Source organism: Panulirus ornatus, chromosome 12 (genome assembly GCF_036320965.1).
Source record: "Panulirus ornatus isolate Po-2019 chromosome 12, ASM3632096v1, whole genome shotgun sequence".
In the NCBI taxonomy this organism is placed as follows: domain Eukaryota; kingdom Metazoa; phylum Arthropoda; class Malacostraca; order Decapoda; family Palinuridae; genus Panulirus; species Panulirus ornatus.
The window spans coordinates 70,708,800-70,728,537 of NC_092235.1; the positions used below are offsets into that span (position 1 = coordinate 70,708,800).

General features: G+C 39.7%; 1 protein-coding gene across 5 annotated transcripts in view; it reads right to left on the reverse strand.

Moving 5' to 3' along the window:
* Positions 1-337: 337 nt before the first annotated feature.
* Positions 338-19,738, reverse strand: part of sturkopf (lipid droplet associated hydrolase sturkopf) — a 35,087-nt gene continuing 15,686 nt past the window's right edge. For all 5 annotated transcript variants that reach the window (XM_071668266.1, XM_071668262.1, XM_071668264.1 and 2 more), the window contains 3 exons: positions 16,297-16,437; positions 16,024-16,155; positions 338-1,374 (listed from right to left, as the gene is read on the reverse strand). In XM_071668266.1, coding sequence (XP_071524367.1) covers positions 713-1,374; positions 16,024-16,155; positions 16,297-16,411 — 909 coding nt within the window. In that variant the 5' untranslated portion in view covers positions 16,412-16,437 and the 3' untranslated portion in view covers positions 338-712. The remainder of the gene's footprint in view (positions 1,375-16,023; positions 16,156-16,296; positions 16,438-19,738) is intronic.

Consider the following 19,738-nt stretch of genomic DNA (forward strand, 5'->3'; position numbering starts at 1 on the left):
TACATACGTGCACATACACGTACATATACATATGTATGAAGACATACACATACATATATACACATGCACATATTCATACTTGCTTACCTTCATCCATTTCCGGTGCCACCCCACCCCACAGGAAACAGCATTGCCACTCTCTTCTCAAGTGGTTCCTGCAGCTTCAAGGCTGTTCTACGATCAGTAGCATGGAAAGGATGGACTCCTTTGGAATGAAAAGTTTGAAGAGACTGTACACCAATGATAAAATTTCAATGAAAAGGCCTTCATTCACAGCGATTAAAATCATATACATCATCTGTCAAAAGTTTGATGAGACTGTACTCCAATGATAACATTTCAGTGAAAAAGACTTTATTCACAGCGATTTATATCATATACATCATCCGATAAACCCAAAAGGACAACTGTCAAAAAGATTAACAATGGTACTTAAGTTCAAATTGTGTACTCTCAAATATACCCATCCCTCACTTTATGCAGGAAAACTATATACAATTACACTATTCTGTAAGGAAACATCTTAATATGTGGTCAAAATTTACTACTACGCAGGCGAATGGGGTAGAAAGTGAACCAAACCTTCAGTTTTTCTCTGTATATTTACTGGTTTCCTATATGTGTTTTCTCTTTGTGTGAAGTTTTTGCAGAACATTATCCCCACACAAAGCGAGGAGTGGGTGTAAATTAACAATTCTGAGAAAAAGTATCATCATGAACTGATCCACTCAAATAATATTTCACCCATAGGTTCTGAATGCTCCATAACAAAAGCATGCTGATAACCATTCTTACATAAAATAGCATGCAATCCTTCTACTTTCAACATTAGTTCATCTCGGTACACTCGGGGACACCAACCGTCTGTGGCCCCGTAATAAAACACTATTTCACTTTTGAATTTACTTATTGTTTCTATGTCTGCTTCACAAACTTGTACAAGTTCATTGAAAGCCATCCACAAAACATTTTGCATCACTTTGGGATGAAATAGTTCAATGGTAGCCTGGAAAAAACAGTCAGGTACATGACTTGCCCTAAAGTACCATCTTAGGATTTTCTCTTTTACCCTCTCAGGTAAGATAAACACACAAGCAGTAAGCAATATTACTAACCAACGGAAGTAACTTAGGACTGGCCACAAACGTTCACCATTAGGAGTAATGCGCATTCTTTCTATTGTGGGAAATAGCAGATAATTCTTAGCAATTGTTACTTCAGAATGAGGTTTAAAACTTTTGAGGATTTTAAGGATGATGTGACAACCAATAGAATGTCCAATGAGAGTAATCCTTGCTTCCCTGGGAACATAATCTTGGATAAATGATATTTTGTGATTTATTTGGTCCTTGAGATTGTAGACATGACTGTCATCTGTTGGAGAAGAAATATTAAAAAAATTCTTTTCAACTTGAATAGACTGTGAAAACACTTGATCTGCCACATATTGTACTTATGAAGCCTTTCACATCCAACAACTCAGCAATCTGAGAGGCATTTAAACATTCAGAATCTTGTCATCAGGCTTGTTATATCCTTCTAACTACCTTGGCCTTCACTATACTTCTATCTTGTTTCCATTCAAACACTTATCTCCTAAAATGGTTATATCTTTGATAATGTGGAACACTGCAGTTAATTTTTTAGTGCACCAATCATCTTCCCATTTCCTAGGAAAACATTTTAGCAATCTCCTTACCCTAGGGATATGGGACTACAAATACATCCCATGTATCTCAACATGTCATAAGAAGTTACCATCTTGGACTGGAGTTGGGGAGGTTGAAAGCCTTCCCCTCCTGTACTATCACTTCTCAAAAAAAAAGAAAAAAAAGAGAGAAATGGAACAGAAGGAAGAAGCTTAGCAAGGATTTCTTTTTGCAGGCTCAGGCTGGAGCATCTTGATATGCATGGTACCAAGAATTGACAAGGGGGGAGTGATGGATATAATGTCTGATGATAGTCTGGATGTTTTGATTCCATGTGAAACTAAGTTGAACACAAGGGGGCAAAATGGTTTTAGAAAGTCTGGAATATGAAGTCTGGTGTTAGAGTGCAGATGAGAACAAAAAAGATGTAGCACTTCTAATGGAGGTGCTCTCAGACAGTGTTAAAGGGTATAAGGAATTCAGAGCAAGATGGATGTAGGACAGAAAGAAAACAGTCTGAGAAATAGGCAAATGTTAGTGCTTATGCCCCTATTAGTAGAAGAAATGAAGATAAGTGTTTTTAGATGAGTGGGTGTTTTGACAGTTTTGGTGCTCAGGGATCTGAATGCAAGGGTGAGTGGTGTGGCACTTGAAGGGGGCAGTGGGGGGATGAAGAACAGGGTGTAAATGAATATGGGAAAGAGCTTGTTGAGTTTGTATTAAATGAGATTGCTAATTGGGAGTACTGTTTTAAAAAGAGATACATACAAAAGTATATGTAGGTGAGTGGAGCTGGAGGTTAAGAGATATTACTGGATTATGTGCTAAGTGATAGGTGTGCAAAGAACAGCTTCTTGGATATGAATAAGCCAATAGGGGCAACAGGTGGGAGATGATCATCGCTTGATGAAGGAAAGTGTGAAAGTTTGAAGTGATTTTTGGGAATGAGGAAATGAAGTATGTAATAGAAGTTATGAAAGTGATAGAGCTTGAAAAAGAAGCACTTGTGTAGATATCATGAGTGAGTAAGTGAAGAATGGCATAGGGTGAGAGAAAATGATATAACTGAAGTGGAAGAAGACTGGAAAGTATTTTGAGAAGTAATGCTCATATGGGTGGGTGAAGTGTGTGACATGCAAAAGGTGGGATGCAGGCATGTGAGAAAACATAGTGAGTGGTTGGACAAGGAAGCTCAATTCCTAATAAAAGAAAAGAAGGGTATGGGCAGTATTTGCAGGGCAACTGGGCAATGTACATGAGAAAGTGGCATGAGGTAAAGAGAAAGGTAAGGGAGCTGAAAAGGAGGAAAAATGAGTGGGATGAGAGAATTCCAATTGTCAGAAAATATGAAAATCCTTTTGAAAGGTGAATAGTGTGAGGACAAGAAAACAAATGGGTGCAACACTAAGGGGAGCAGCACACATTCATTTATTCATAATTACCCCATGGTTAATTTCTGTAAAAGTCATGATGTCACCCAGGACCTGCTTTGAAAGGCTCCTGTAGCCCAAGGCCATAATACTTCCAGTAACAGGGAAATGTAGACTTATGAGGAGAGAAATTTTATAATAAAGACTTTACTGTCAGTAATACAGCCCCATTAAAGGTGACTTTTTCACTCAAAAGTGTAACCTGGAGCAGGAGGAGTCTGGTAACACCAGGATGCAGCACTGGAAGCAGTAACAGGAAGGGAGAGTTGAAAAAGAGATGAAGCAAGTGTTTCTGTTGGATTGTTGAAAGAGTTAGACAACAGAGTGTAAGATGTGATGTGGCACATGGAGTTAGAGAGTCCTGACAACTAGAGATGCCCGAGGACTGGTATGATGCACTTACTTAAAGGAAGGTAACAAAAGTGAATGTTGTCTGTTGGGTATGCCCAGTAAAATATATGGGAAAGTGGTGACTTTGAGAGTGGTAGCATGCATAGAACACATGACTGAGAAGAAGTAATATGGCTTTAAGAGAGGTAGAGGATGTGTGAACTAGTTATTTCCTTTGAAGACTTTACGCCTGAAATACTTGAAAAGAGTGAAGTATATGCGGCATTCATGGATTAGGAGAAAGCATATGATAAGAGTTGATCGAGAAGCCTTGTGGAAGTATGACAAATATATAGGGTAAATGGAAAGTAATTAAATGCAGGGAGGAGCTTTCACCAAGATGGCAAGGCATGTGTGCAAATAGGAAGAAAGGAAGGTACATAGTTCTTGGTGAAGGTGATCACAGATGTGTGATGATATAATGGCTGTTTAAACTGTTATTGTATAGATCATGAATGCAAGAGTCTTAAAGTGAGGATCAGATTTATGTTATACTGTGGGGAGCATGGAGGGTAAGTCAGTCACTGTTTACAGATGACTGCTCTGGTGGCAAACTCTAGAAATGAATTTCAAAAGCTGGTGGCAGTTTGGGAGATTGGTTATAAAGTAGGAAGATAAATGGTTAAACATGAATGCAATAAAGTATGAGAGAATAATTTGAGAGTGAGTTTGAGTCAGGAGGCCCTGGAAGAAGTGGAATGTTTTAGGTGGCTGGGAGTGAACAGAGAAGCAGATGGAAACAATGTGATGAAAGAAGTCAGAGCGAGAGAGGGCTAAGGTACTGAATGAATTAAGAGAAGCGTAGAAGGAGAGGTCAGTGTCTGTTTGGGCAAAGTTGGGTGTGCTTGAAGGAACAATAATCTGACAATACTGTGTGGATACGAGTCTTTGGTTTTAAGAGCAAAGGAATGGAAATTGTTGGATGTATTGGAAATAAAATGCATGCAGAACATTCAGGAAGGTGAGAGGTATGCATGGGATAGAATGAATTTGATCAAAGTGCTGTACACATGTGTTGGCAATGGGCTGATCCAGGGTATATAATGCTGTCAATTTAAACCATAAATAGTCTGTGGGGTTTGAAAGTAGATGACAGGCACTGGTTTCAGTATATTATACATGGCTGCTAAAGAATGTTTACTGTATGTGCAAATATGGTTGTTCTGCTCTTGTGCCTGACACTACCTCACTAAGGCAAGGAAAGCAAGAGAATGAAAAAAAAAAATATCAGTTTAGGGACCCCACTTACATTCTTCATATCTGTCAACCAGTACACACAATTCTGTACAAGAGCATATTTACCAGAAATTTATCTTTACTTTGCTCATAAACTGGGAACAACTTAATTATGGAAGGCAAAAATTTTTTATAATTTTGAAACTCATACATCTATTTAAAATTAGAGCACAAAAATCTTCAAACTTTGTTTAATCAATAATAAAAGATAAAATATGATAAAAAAAATGGCCTCAGACATATAAGATGTATGAGAGAATGGTGACAGAAACTATGGTAGCATGCACAAAGCTTTACACAAGGGAAAAACAAAGTGTTTTCAGAGTTGGTAGAGGATGTATGGATCAGGTATGTGCATTGAAGAATGTGTGAAAGAAAATAATCACAGTGACAAAATTATCTGTATGAGGCAAATATGGATCTGCAGAAAGCATATGACCAAGTTTACATAGACATCTTTTGGAAGGTCTTCTGAATATAAATGGTGTGGATGGAAAGCTGCTAAAAGCAATGAATAGTTTTAACAAGGATGTAAGGCATGCATACAAGCAGGAATAGTGGGGAGTAAGTGATTTCAGGTGAAGGTGCAGCAGAAGTGTGTAATGTCACCATACTGTTTAACTCATTTATGGATGGAGTGGTGAGGATGTTAAATGCGAGAGTCTTGAAGAGAGAGGCAAGAGTAAAGTCTGTACTGGGTGAAGGGGCAAGTTGTTGTTAGCTGATGACACAGCACTGGTGGCAGATTCAAGTGAGAAACTCAGAAGTTGGTGACTGAGTGAGGGAGAGGTGTGAAAGGAAGTTGAGGGTAAATGTGAATAAAAGCAAGGTTATTAGGTTTAGCATGATAGAGGGAGAGGTTAGCTGATGTGTGATTTTCACTGGAGAATATTTGGAAGAACAGTTTTAGATACCAGGAAGTGGACATGACAGAAAATGGAACCACGAAAGATGAATTGAGTCTCTGGATGGGTGAGGTGGCAAAGGTTCAGGAAGCACTGAGGAATGTGTGGAAAGAAGTCATTATGTGGGAGGGCAAAATGGGCATGTTTGAAAGTAGTCCCAACAAAGCTGTATGGAAATAAGGCATGATCTATAGATGAGGATGTATAGAGATAGATGGATGCATTGGAAATCAAATGTCTGTCAATAAGTGGTGTGAGGTGGTTTGATCAAGAGAGGTGAGGTAAAAAGTGCAGCTGAAAAGGATGTGAAGAAATGGGTTGAGCATATGGAGATAATGAGTGAGGAGAGGTTAACAAAGAGGACACATGTCAAAAGTTGAAGGGGAAGGAGAAAGGGGAGACCAAATTGGAGATGAAAGAATGGAGAGAAAAATTCTATGAGTGATTGGAGCCTGAACATGCATGGGATAGAGTAAGCTGGTGTGATGTGGTATACAGAGATCGATGTAATGTCAGTGGACTGAACAAGGGCACATGAAGAGGCTGTGTGAAACCACGGAAAGGGTTGTAGGGCCTGGCTGTAGATGGGAAGCTGAAGCTTCGATGCACTGCAAATGACAGCTAAGGAATGGCTGCAAATGAATGCATCTTTCTTATTATGTTCCTGGTGAAACATTGCTAATGTGGGAAACAGCAAAGTATGAAAAAAATTATCATTAATGCTGTGGGAATGACAGCACATATCCTCTATTCCTCCAAGACAACCACTTCTTCCAATCAATGGTTCAACCATTCCTGTTCTGAGGTCATTTCGGCAAAGGATCAGGCATATTGGTCGTATCACTGTTTGTAATCAATGTGAGTATTTTATCTGTGAGGCAAAGCATTCCTTTATTCAAAGGAAGTGCAATAACTGCTCTTCATACTATGATAGGTCTTTCTGGTCTTCAGCTAAGGGTATTGCTAACAACTGTTGCTTTACCTTTCCTTCACTTTTCTGTTCCGATGGTACTATAGCTGTCTACTGTTAAAAAAGCAACTCTCTTTGGTTTTCCTTTCTCCTGTAATTCTACCTTGGACAACTTTAATATTCCTTCACCCCCGATGCTTATCATACTAATCCTATGCCCCTCTTAATCTCTTTTCAAACTGTCCAAACCAAAAAGTTTTTTTCTCGGGCACAAGCAAGGCTTATGGACCTGATGCCATCCATCCCCACGTACTGAAAGAGTGTGCCTCCGAACTTGCACTTATGCTAGCTGGTTTGTTCCATTTCTGCTCAAAAACCAAAACTCTTCCTTCTTCTTAGAAATATGCGTTGGTACGTCTCATGTTGTTCTGGCTCTGAATGAAACGAAACTCAAGGGTTAAGGGGAACAATGGTCTGGAAACATCTTGGAAGTAAAGTCAGGGGTTTGTGAGAAGACAAAAGCTATGGAAGAAGTAGCACTACTCCTGAAGTAGGAGTTGTGGGAGTGTGTGATAGAGTGTAAAGAAGTAAATTCTTGACTGATGTGGGTAAAAATGAAAGTGGATGGTGAGAGATGGGTGATTATTGGTGCTTATGCACCTGGTTATGAGGAGATCTTGAGAGGCAAGTGTTTTGGGAGCAGCTGAGTGAATGTGTCAGCAGTTCTGGTGCACAAGACCAGGATATTAAGTGATGGGTGATCTGAATGTGAAGGTGAGTAATGTGGCAGTTGAGGGTATAATTAGTGCACAAGGGGTATTCAGTGTTGTGAATGGAAATGGTGAAGAGCTAGTGGATTTGTGTGTGGAAAAAGACTGGTGATTGGGAATACTAGGTTTAAAAAGAGAGAGATACACAAGTATAAGTATATGAGTAGGAGAGATGGTCAATGAGCGACATTATCTCGCAAAGCAAAAATGGGTATGTTTGAAGGAATAGTGGTCCCAACAATTTTATATGGTTGCGAGGCGTGGGCTATGGATAGAGTTGTGCGCAGGAGGATGGATGTGCTGGAAATGAGATGTTTGAGGACAATGTGTGGTGTGAGGTGGTTTGATCGAGTAAGTAACGTAAGGGTAAGAGAGATGTGTGGAAATAAAAAGAGCATGGTTGAGAGAGCAGAAGAGGGTGTTTTGAAATGGTTTGGGCACATGGAGAGAATGAGTGAGGAAAGATTGACCAAGAGGATATATGTGTCGGAGGTGGAGGGAACGAGGAGAAGTGGGAGACCAAATTGGAGGTGGAAAGATGGAGTGAAAAAGATTTTGTGTGATCGGGGCCTGAACATGCAGGAGGGTGAAAGGAGGGCAAGGAATAGAGTGAATTGGATCGATGTGGTATACCGGGGTTGACGTGCTGTCAGTGGATTGAATCAGGGCATGTGAAGCGTCTGGCGTAAACCATGGAAAGCTGTGTAGGTATGTATATTTGCGTGTGTGGACGTATGTATATACATGTGTATGGGGGTGGGTTGGGCCATTTCTTTCGTCTGTTTCCTTGCGCTACCAAGCAAACGCGGGAGACAGCGACAAAGCAAAAAAAAAAAAATAAATAAAAAAAATAAATATATATATATAAAAAAAAACTTTTCACTGCTTCTAACAACCTGCCTCCCACACCATATATTCTTAATACCTTCCACAGAGCATCTCTATCAACTCTTATCATATGCCTTCTCCAGATCCATAAATGCTACATACAAATCCATTTGCTTTTCTAAGTATTTCTCACATACATTCTTCAAAGCAAACACCTGATCCACACATCCTCTACCACTTCTGAAACCACACTGCTCTTCCCCAATCTGATGCTCTGTACATGCCTTCACCCTCTCAATCAATACCCTCCCATATAATTTACCAGGAATACTCAACAAACTTACACCTCTGTAATTTGAGCACTCACTCTTATCCCCTTTGCCTTTGTACAATGGCACTATGCACGCATTCCGCCAATCCTCAGGCACCTCACCATGAGTGATACATACATTAAATAACCTTACCAACCAGTCAATAATACAGTCACCCCCTTTTTTAATAAATTCCACTGCAATACCATCCAAACCTGCTGCCTTACCGGCTTTCATCTTCCGCAAAGCTTTTACTACCTCTTCTCTGTTTACCAAATCATTTTCCCTAACCCTCTCACTTTGCACACCACCTCGACCAAAACACCCTATATCTGCCACTCTATCATCAAACACATTCAACAAACCTTCAAAATACTCACTCCATCTCCTTCTCACATCACCACTACTTCTTATCACCTCCCCATTTGCGCCCTTCACTGAAGTTCCCATTTGCTCCCTTGTCTTACGCATGTGTAAGGCATATGTACGTGTAGGAAGAGAGGAAAGTGATTGGTTCTCAGTGAATGTAGGTTTGCGGCAGGGGTGTGTGATGTCTACATGGTGTTTAATTTGTTTATGGATGGGGTTGTTAGGGAGGTGAATGCAAGAGTTTTTGAAAGAGGGGCAAGTATGAAGTCTGTTGGGGATGAGAGAGCTTGGGAAGTGAGTCAGTTGTTGTTCGCTGATGATACAGCGCTGGTGGCTGATTCATGTGAGAAACTGCAGAAGCTTGTGACTGAGTTTGGTAAAGTGTGTGAAAGAAGAAAGTTAAGAGTTAATGTGAATAAGAGCAAGGTTATTAGGTACAATAGGGTTGAGGGTCACGTCGATTGGGAGGTAAGTTTGAATGGAGAAAAACTGGAGGAAGTAAAGTGTTTTAGATATCTGGGAGTGGATTTGACAGCGGATGGAACCATGGAAGCGGAAGTGGATCATAGGGTGGGGGAGGGGGCGAAAATCCTGGTAGCCTTGAAGAATGTGTGGAAGTCGAGAACATTATCTGGGAAAGCAAAAATGGGCATGTTTGAAGGAATAGTGGTTCCAACAATGTTGTATGGTTGCGAGGCGTGGGCTATGGATAGAGTTGTGCGCAGGAGGATGGATGTGCTGGAAATGAGATGTTTGAGGACAATGTGTGGTGTGAGGTGGTTTGATCGAGTAAGTAACATAAGGGTAAGAGAGATGTGTGGAAATAAAAAGTGTGTGGTTGAGAGAGCAGAAGAGGGTGTTTTGAAATGGTTCGGGCACATGGAGAGAATGAGTGAGGAAAGATTGACCAAGAGGATATATGTGTCGGAGGTGGAGGGAACGAGGAAAAGTGGGAGACCAAATTGGAGGTGGAAAGATGGAGTGAAAAAGATTTTGTGTGATCGGGGCCTGAACATGCAGGAGGGTGAAAGGAGGGCAAGGAATAGAGTGAATTGGATCGATGTGGTATACCGGGGTTGACGTGCTGTCAGTGGATTGAATCAGGGCATGTGAAGCGTCTGGGGTAAACCATGGAAAGCTGTGTAGGTATGTATATTTGCGTGTGTGGACGTATGTATATACATGTGTATGGGGGTGGGTTGGGCCATTTCTTTCGTCTGTTTCCTTGCGCTACCTTGCAAACGCGGGAGACAGTGACAAAGAAAAAAAAAAAAAATATATATATATATATATATATATATATATATATATATATATATATATATATATATATATATATATTTTTTTTTTCTTTGTCGCTGTCTCCCGCGTTTGCAAGGTAGCGCAAGGAAACAGACGAAAGAAATGGCCCAACCCACCCCCATACACATGTATATACATACGTCCACACACGCAAATATACATATATATATACTTTTTTCACTATACCTAGTTGCTTTCTCCGGCATTAGTGAGGTAGCACAAGGAAACAGATGAAAGAAAGGCCCAACCCACCTACACACACATGTATATACATAAACGCCCACACACGCAAATATACATACCCATACATTTCAACGTATACATACATATACATACACAGACATATACATATATACACATGTACATATTCATACTTGCTGCCTTCATCCATTCCTGTCGCCACCCTCCCACATATGAAATAGCACCGCCCTCTCCCTGCGCGCATGCAAGGTAGCACTAGGAAAAGACAACAAAAGCCACTTTCGTTCACACTCAGTCTCTAGCTGTCATGTGTAATGCATTAAAACCACAGCTCCCTTTCCACATCCAGGCCCCACAGACCTTTCCATGGTTTACCCCAGATGCCTCACATGCCCTTTTTCAATCCACTGACAGTACGTCGACCCTGGTATGCCACTTTGTTCCAATTCACTCTATTCCTTGCATGCCTTTCACCCTCCTGTATGTTCATGCCCCGATTGTTTAAAATCCTTTTCACTCCATCCTTCTACCTCCAATTTGGTGTCCCACTTCTCCTTGTTCCCTCTGCTTCTCAAACATATATCCTCTTTGCCAATCTTTCTTCACTCATTCTCTCCATGTGTCCAAACCATTTCAACACACCCTCTTCTGCTCTCAACCACACTCTTTTTATTACCACACATCCCTCTTACCCTTTCATTACTTAATCAAACCACCTCACACCATAGATTTCATTTCCAACACATTCACACTCCTCTGCACAACCCTGTCTATAGCCCATGCCTCACAAACATATAACACTGTTGGAACCACTATTCCTTCAAACATACCCATTTTTGCTCTCTGAGATATCGTTCTCACCTTCCACACATTCTTCAAAGCTCCCAGAACCTTTGTCACCTCCCCCACCCAGTGACTCACTTCCGTGTCCATGATTCCATCCGCTGCCAAGTCCACTCCCAGATATCTAAAACACTTCACTTCCTCCAGTTTTTCTCCATTCAAACTTACCTCCCAATTAACTTGCCCCTCAACCCTACTGAACCTACTAACCTTGCTCTTATTCACATTTACTCTCAACTTTCACCTTTCACACAATTTACGAAACTTAGTCACCAATGTCTGCAGTTTCTCATCCGAATCAGCCACCAGCACTGTATCATCAGTGAACAACAACTTACTCACTTCCTAAGCCCTCTCATCCACAACAGATTTCATACTTGCCCCCCTCTCTCCAAAACTCATGCATTCACTTCCCTAACCACCCCATCAATAAATAAATTAAACAACCATGGAAACATCACATACCCCTGACGCTAACCGACATTCACGGGGAACCAATCACTTTCCTCTCTTCCTACTCATACACATGCCTTACATCTTTGGTAAAAGCATTTCACTGCTTCTAGCAGCTTGTATTGCATTAAACAACTTTTCATCTCTACTGCAGGACTCGTATATTTTTGTCTAATATTCTTTATGTGATTACAGGTTTTATTTTCAACTTGTTAATTCAATACCTGACTTTCTGATATGCTCTCAGATTTAAAATATTACTCTCTATGCCTTTCCTCTATTGCCATGCATAGGACAAGGCTTAAAAGTTCTAGAACTACTAAACCTTTCTAGTCTCAATCACCAAAGACATGCAAACTGAGACAATTACTGATTTTAGCAAAGATATTGTTTGTTATAAAATATATCATACTAACACAGTTGACCAGGTAAAATATCCTGAAAAATGTGTACATGAAAAAATGAGTGCTTCTACAGGGAATGTATGTGGCTTAAGGTCCACCAGTTTGCCCAAACCTAACAATACCGGGCCATCTCAGCTTGACCAGTTCAAACTGGCACTGTTCATCAATGGAAAATCCATACCTTTTGGTCCACAAAAGTCCAGCTCTACTTCACGCAGAGGGATGTCAATTGTTTACACAAAACCATTATTGCATTAAACTTAAAAGGCAGAAAAACAAGTATCTTTCCTACACTTATTTTGTCTGATAAGATTATGCATGTTTTCATCAAAATGAACCTGCTGATTCCTAGCCTATAAAGGGTTAAGGCAGGTCACTGTCAACAATTTGTAGGTTCTGGAAACACGGAGGACTTTGCCTTATTTTTCATTTGTTCACTGTTTCTCACTTAACAAGGTAGCACTTGGAACAAAGAACAGCTATTAACAGCAAGTCACATCCTGTATACTACATTGCTCTAATTCACTCTGTCCCATGCACATCACTCACCCTCCTGCATGTTAAGGTCCGAAACACTCAAGCATCTTTTACTCCATCCTTCCACCTCTTCCATTTCCCCTTCTCCTTTTTATAGGGAAATTCCAACATTTAAACACTCTTAATAACCTTTCCTCACTCATCCCCTTCATATGTCAAGACCATTTCAGCATGCCCTCTTCAGCTCTCTCACACATACACTTCTTGCCACAATACCTCTCTCTTACCCTATCATTTCTTACATGATCAATCCTCACACCACATACTGTCCTCAAACATTTCATATCAAGCATATTCATCCTCTTTTGTACTTTTTCATCTATAGCCCAAGCCTTGCTTTCATACAACCTATCTTTGCCCTTACAGATGGTGACCTTTCTTTCCACACATTCCTAAATGAGCCATGACCTATGTTCCTTCACCCACCTTATGCATTACTTCAGCTCCCATGGTTCCATTCAGTGCTGCGTCCACTCACAAGAATCTAAAATTCTCTCTCTCTCTCCTCTCCTCTCTCTCTCTCTCTCTCTCTCTCTCTCTCTCTCTCTCTCTCTCTCTCTCTAATAACCTTAACTTTTATTCATATTAACTCTAACTTTCTCCTTTAACACACTCCCCCAAACTCAGAAACCAACTTTTGACATTTCTGACTTGAATTTGCCAACAAAGTTATATCAGCATACAGCAACTGACTTACCTCTCAGGCCCCTGTACCCCAAACAGAGAGCAGACCCACCTCTCTTTCCAAGACTACCACACTGATCTCCCTTACCACCTCATCCATAGATAGGTTAAACAGCCATGTTGAGATCACATACCCATGCTGCTGACTCACTTTCACCTGGAACCACTCACCCTCTTCTCTTCTTACTCACACACATGCCTTACTCTCCTGATAAACTCCTCACTACTTCAAGTAACTTTCCCTCCACACAATACATTTGTAACATTTTCCACAATAACCCCATATAAACACTATCATAATATGAATGCTACATACACACAAATTCTTCAAAGCACCAAAATACTCCACATATCATCTATTGCCCCTAAAGCCACACTATTCATCCTCAGTCTGATGCTCTGTGGATGTCACCACCCTCTCATACAACTTTCTAGGTATATTCTACAAACTTACACCTCTGTAGTTCAAACATTCTATTTCCACCCCCTTGCACTCTACAGACATTCTGTCAATCCTAAGGCATTTCAACTTGTACCATAAGTACAACAGAAATCGTAATTAAACAAACAACAATACTGTCACTTCCTTTCTTGAGAAGTTCAACTATAATCCCATCCACTCTAGATTCCATCCCTATTCCATCTTACACAAAGCTGTCACCATCTTCTCTTTTCACTAAATCACTTTTCCTTGATATTCTTCTTTCTCATATCTCCATGACTCAAACACCCTAAATCTGCCACCCTATCATGTAACATAACATTCCCTCAAAATATTCCCTTCATCTCCTTTCCACCTCTTTCCTTCCTGTTACCACTTCCCCATCTACTCCCATTTATTCTCATGTTCTCTTCACATTATTCAACTCCCAAAGCATTTTATCATTCTCCAGAAGACTGCTGATTCTCTCTCAACCCAACTCTCATTTGCCCTTATTTTCACCCATCGCCCCTTCCTCCTGACTTCCTGCTGCTTCCTACACGACTCTAATATATCTTTGTCTAATATTTTTCTGATATGGTTGCAGGTTTTATTTTCAACTTGTTAATTCTATACCTAACTTCCTGGTATGCTTTAAGATTTAAAATATCAATATTTATGCCTTCTCTCTACTGCCATGCTGGAGCACAAGGCTTAAAAGTTCAAGAATTATTAAACCTTTCAAGTCTCAACCACTAAAAGACTTGCAGAGATTATCATGGATTTTAGTGAAGAGAAATTTTTACTTAACATAGCATACCAACATAGTTTACAAGGTAAACTATCCCAAAAAATGTATACATGAAAAAGAGAGCACTCTTACAGGCAGTGCATGTGGCTAATAGTCCACCAATTTTCATAAACCTAGCTATACTGGGCCATCTCAGACCATTTTCTGTATGCAACACACTTCTTCCATGCATGTTACCACTGCTTTTCTAAATATCTCTCGTGCTTGCCCACTCCTGTGGTTTCATTTACTCTTGTCTGCCATTCTTGACCCAGTCTCTCCTACTACCACCAGACACAATCCTCTTTTTTAAACTCACTCGCTTCACCACCCTCTTCCCACCCACATCATTTTCTCTTTTCCTATAGCCAGTACAAAATATCACCCTCAGCTCCACCTAGAAGTGTTCAGACATCCCACCAGCTGCCCCTCTCAGTATATTTACATCGAAGTCTCTTTAATGTGACTATCAAACAAGATATCATCCAAGAAAGCCTGCTAACTGTTTACCTTTATCACCTATATATACTTTTTATGTATATCCTTTTATAAACAAAGTATTCCAAATCACCAGTCCTTTTTAGTACACATCTCCAAAAGCTGTTCACTGACATCATTCACAACATGTACCCCATGCCCTCCTATTATACCCTTAACTGCCATGCCTAACATTCTTGCATTCAAATCACTCATCACTATTACTGAATCTCTTGCATCAAAATTGCTGACACATTCACTCAACTCCTCCCAAAACACTTGTCTCGTTTCCTCTCCCTCTTGCCACCAGCTGCAAAAGCACTAACAATAACCCACCTCTCATCATCCAAATTCATTTTGAACCACAACAGCCTTGGCTCACTTCCTTACATTCTTTCATGTATTTCCACAACTCCTTCAGCAGAATTGCCACTCACTCCTTTGATCTTGCCCTCACACTAAACCCAGACTTTAACCCTAATATATTCCCACACCATTTTTACCCCTTTCCCAAAAGCTTTGTTTCATTAAGAGCTAAAAGATTCAGGCACCCATCCCTAAACATACTGCCTTTCACTGTCTTCTTCTCATACTAGTTACATCCACACATATTAAGACATACCAGCCTGATCCTTCAAGAGGGATGACAATGCCTTATTTGGCTGTTCCTGTTCTGATATTTACAAATTGAAATATAAGGAGAGGGAGATTTCTGGGCTCCCAGCTCCAACTCCTTTAATCACCTGTTATGAAATGCAGGGAATAAGGGGGTAAAATTATTTCTCCCCACTGTGTCACCAACTACGACAATTCAAATGCGAATCATACTGGGTCATCGTATTTGATAATGAAATTTTTCATGAAATAGCTTTTACAACTGAAGTCTATGGGGTTCTTCTAATGTCCTTGGCTAACTTTCTTATTCAGCAATGGAGGAGACCTATGGTAACATTGAAACTCATAGCTTAGATATAATATATTCATAAGTTCGTAATTTCTAGCTATCTAAAGTTATACCAATTCCCTTAAATATGTAAGAAAAGAAGCCAAAGCAAGTTATTCACTTGCAATTTATTGAAAGGCAAGACAAAGGTTTACTGTAGTTGTCATCACCTGGCCAAAATGAGATATCTGAAGTGCAGCAATGTCCTGCATGGGAAATGGTCCACACAGCATGTTTGTTTGACAGATGAGAGTAGATGGCCTGCATGAAACTTACATAGTAAGAAGCCACACCTGGGTTACCTGGCAAAATCATAAGATGGACGTACAAAACATGTCATTACATACATATGATAAAAATTTTCTGAAATTTCCAACAATTTCTGTGCTTTAAACTCTTAACATCTTAAAATATAACAGAGAATTTTCAATTAATTTACACACCTGGAATGATCAATATAATGCTCTTTGGATTTTCATCTAAAGATTGTCCAAGACTTAAGACTTCTGTTGGGTGTCCTCTAACAAGTATTTCACGTCTGACTACCATGGATGCCATTTTGGCTAAACTGCTTAAAAATGTACCTGGGGAAAAACATTACTTATGAGGAGCATACTCATGACTAATCTTCATAACTTAATAGAAATAAATTATTTCCAAAAACATGAAAACTACAAAAATCACGTCTACAAATTTTTATACTCCATTTTAAGATTTGTATTTTCAAAATACTTCAGAAAGTGGTCCTACTGCTGGCAAATCAAACCTTGGCCAAATCATAACACAACATGAAAAAACATGTCTGTCAAACATGCCCCCTATCTAATATTTTAAACCACCTTTATAAATGTCACCTTGTGGCCTCACATGTACAACTTCCTATCATAAATACATGCCTCTAGTTTGGTCCCCATCCATTATCCCATTTTGTGCAAGAGTGGTATAATTGAGAAAGGGCCATGGAAACATGTTAAACAAGGTGATATACAAGGTGAGGTAACAGAGGGCAATGAGCAACTAGAGGTGCATGATTATAGTGAGGAAAGAGGTGTTGTAAGGTTGGTAGAGTAATAAGAGACAGGCCTGTGATGCTGGTGATGATAGGCATCAGATGAAGCAGCACCACATGGGAGAAATGCATGACTGCCAAGTCGATGTTGTGCCCCTGTAGGAGGTGGGTGAGGCCCATATCGCAGCTCCTGGAGTGTACAGCAGCTGCCAATCAGTGATAGGGAAGCCAGAGGCTCCTGGAGTGTGTAACTGCCGAATAGTGCTTCGGGTCGCAGGAGGGTCCTGAAGTGGCACTATGGATGCAGGAGTGTCATGTGCACTGCCGTAGGTCCCTTGTTACAGCTGCTGTTTGTAATGGGCAGAGGCAATGTCCCATGCGATTCCTGCCGAAACTGGACATTGGAGATGAGGCACCACAATGAATCCTGCCAGAAAGATGAAATGTCTGGAGTCATGTTGGGACTCCTATTGATGGAGATGCCCTAAGGGAAGCCTGAGTCTGGAGTCACATTGCCAAGGTTTCAGGTACTGGAGTGGTACACTGCTGTCTAGTGGTGAGTCAACTTCCAGACTGGATTGCTGTGGTGATACCTGGGTATTTACGAGGTGGTGAGGTCAGGTCTGTGAGGGGTAACTATTCCCAAAGGGAATTAGAAAGATTGAAGCAGAATGTTGCAAGCTTTCTGATCTCTTCCAAGCTAGTGGACTTGAGGTTAAGTGCATAACAGTGGCACTTCTTATGGAAAGGGTCAGGTCATCTGTAATTACAGAGGCTGCTTTTGATCTGCTACCACCCACATAAATGTAGATGTCAGGAGTTATTGATGCAGGTGCAGATGTGTAGGATGGGGCATCAAACACATTCTTCCAAGAATTATTAGGTCAGGTGAGGCCACAGGCTGTCACCCAGTCAATGGTGACATCATTAAGGTGACCTTCAGTCACTACACATTCTTCATATATTGTATACACAGGCATTTACTATAATTTCAGTACACATGACCTTGTGACACTGACTTTTGACCCATAAACTCAATAAATTGAGATGGAGAACTTTGTATATCTATTATATAAGTTTAACCCACATCCATTCAGCCAATTAAACAACATTGTGTACACAAGCATTTAGTACCACATCATTACACATGACCTTATGACCTTAATCTCTGACCCCAAAAGTTAATCATGTTTTTATGTTTCCCTCTGAAAAAGGAAGACTTTTTCTTTGTTGTTGCTGTTTTTTCTTTCTAACATACAGCATATTTAACATAACACAAAGTGAAAATGCATCTAACCATAATTACCTATTTGTATTATATATGTAGGGAATTTTACACTCATGTTAAACATTCTCTACTATCACACAACTTGTTAAATCCACATATGATACCTTCATTAACCATGCCCTAAATTATTTTATTCCGTTCATCCACCACTCATACTATTAATATCCTTCATTACATCTTTTATTGCAAGTTTCTTGCTTAAATTCATGTAATTGTTTAATTACCTATTTGTACTTACTGTACAGGGAGAGTTTTCTACCGGGAGAGAGTTTGACAGTTGTGGAGCCCCATCTCTTGAATATTCTCTACTATCATGCTACTCCTTAAATTTATGTATGCTATTTACATTAACCATGTCCTCAGTCATTTTGTTCCATTCATTCTCCACTCTTATACTATAAAAGTATCATTTTACATCCTTTTTAACAAGTTTCTTTTTCAATTTCTTTTTTTTTTTTTTTGTCATACATATTCGCCATTTCCCACGTTAGCGAGGTAGCATCCTCTAATAGCTCTATCCCTAAATAACTCTAGGAACTGTTCACGGTCTACATCATCCATCTCTTTTAAAAACATAAAGGTTTGTGATTAGGTTAGGTTGGATTAGGTTCGGTTCATTTTAAGACCTCTTCCATCAAGAAATCAACAAAGTCAAGCAAATTTTAGATAATATTGTTTTTTCTAATAAAACAATTGATGAAGAGACAAGTGTGTGCTTCCAAACTCGACTAGTTAATCACATCCAACAACTTTAACTATCCATCGAATTTCTTACAAAAATAAGATGTATCTGCCTATCATATAAATGAGCATATCGTAATGAGGAGAACAGATAGGTATATTACCTGCAACATCCAAGAACATTTACTCACTATCATCATTTACTACAGGAACTTTATGAGAGACAACTTCACAGAGCGCACTACCTTACTGCAGTCTACCAATGTAGTTTACAGTTGAAGGTTTTAAACTTCAGAACAACTTAAGCTACATCAATATGATGCTTCACACTCCATCTTCAAAAGTGAGGCCTGAAACTATATATGCAACAGCAACATAATACAAATCTCACTCACCAGCACCTTGGTGAATAACATAACAATGAAAAACTGCCATAACCACACAAGACTACAGATACAAGAAGACATAAAAGAACATAAGAATATGTAATCATCAAAGTACTGGAAAACCCATGGCCCTACGACTGTTTTCAACCACACCACAGATGACCCCACTCTCTCCCAAAAGTGACTCCCCCAGGTGTAGAGACCTGAAGCAAACCACCCACCAAATGACCCACCAAGCTTGACTCCCATCAAACACACTGCTGTGCATGAAGTTTGAGGGAACATGGTCCTCAAATTAAAATATTATATACCTTACTGCTCTCATTTATAACACTTCAAGAAGTAAACCATTCCTGTTTTAGGTCAAAGTATATTGTGTGGTACCATTTTTAAGCAATATGACAATTATATGTACAATGTGTACCTGAAACATCTTATGTATTTAAGTTATAAAATAAAGATGAACATAAGACATAAATTCATACTTTATCTGATGAAGCAAAATTTGTGACCAAAAAAAC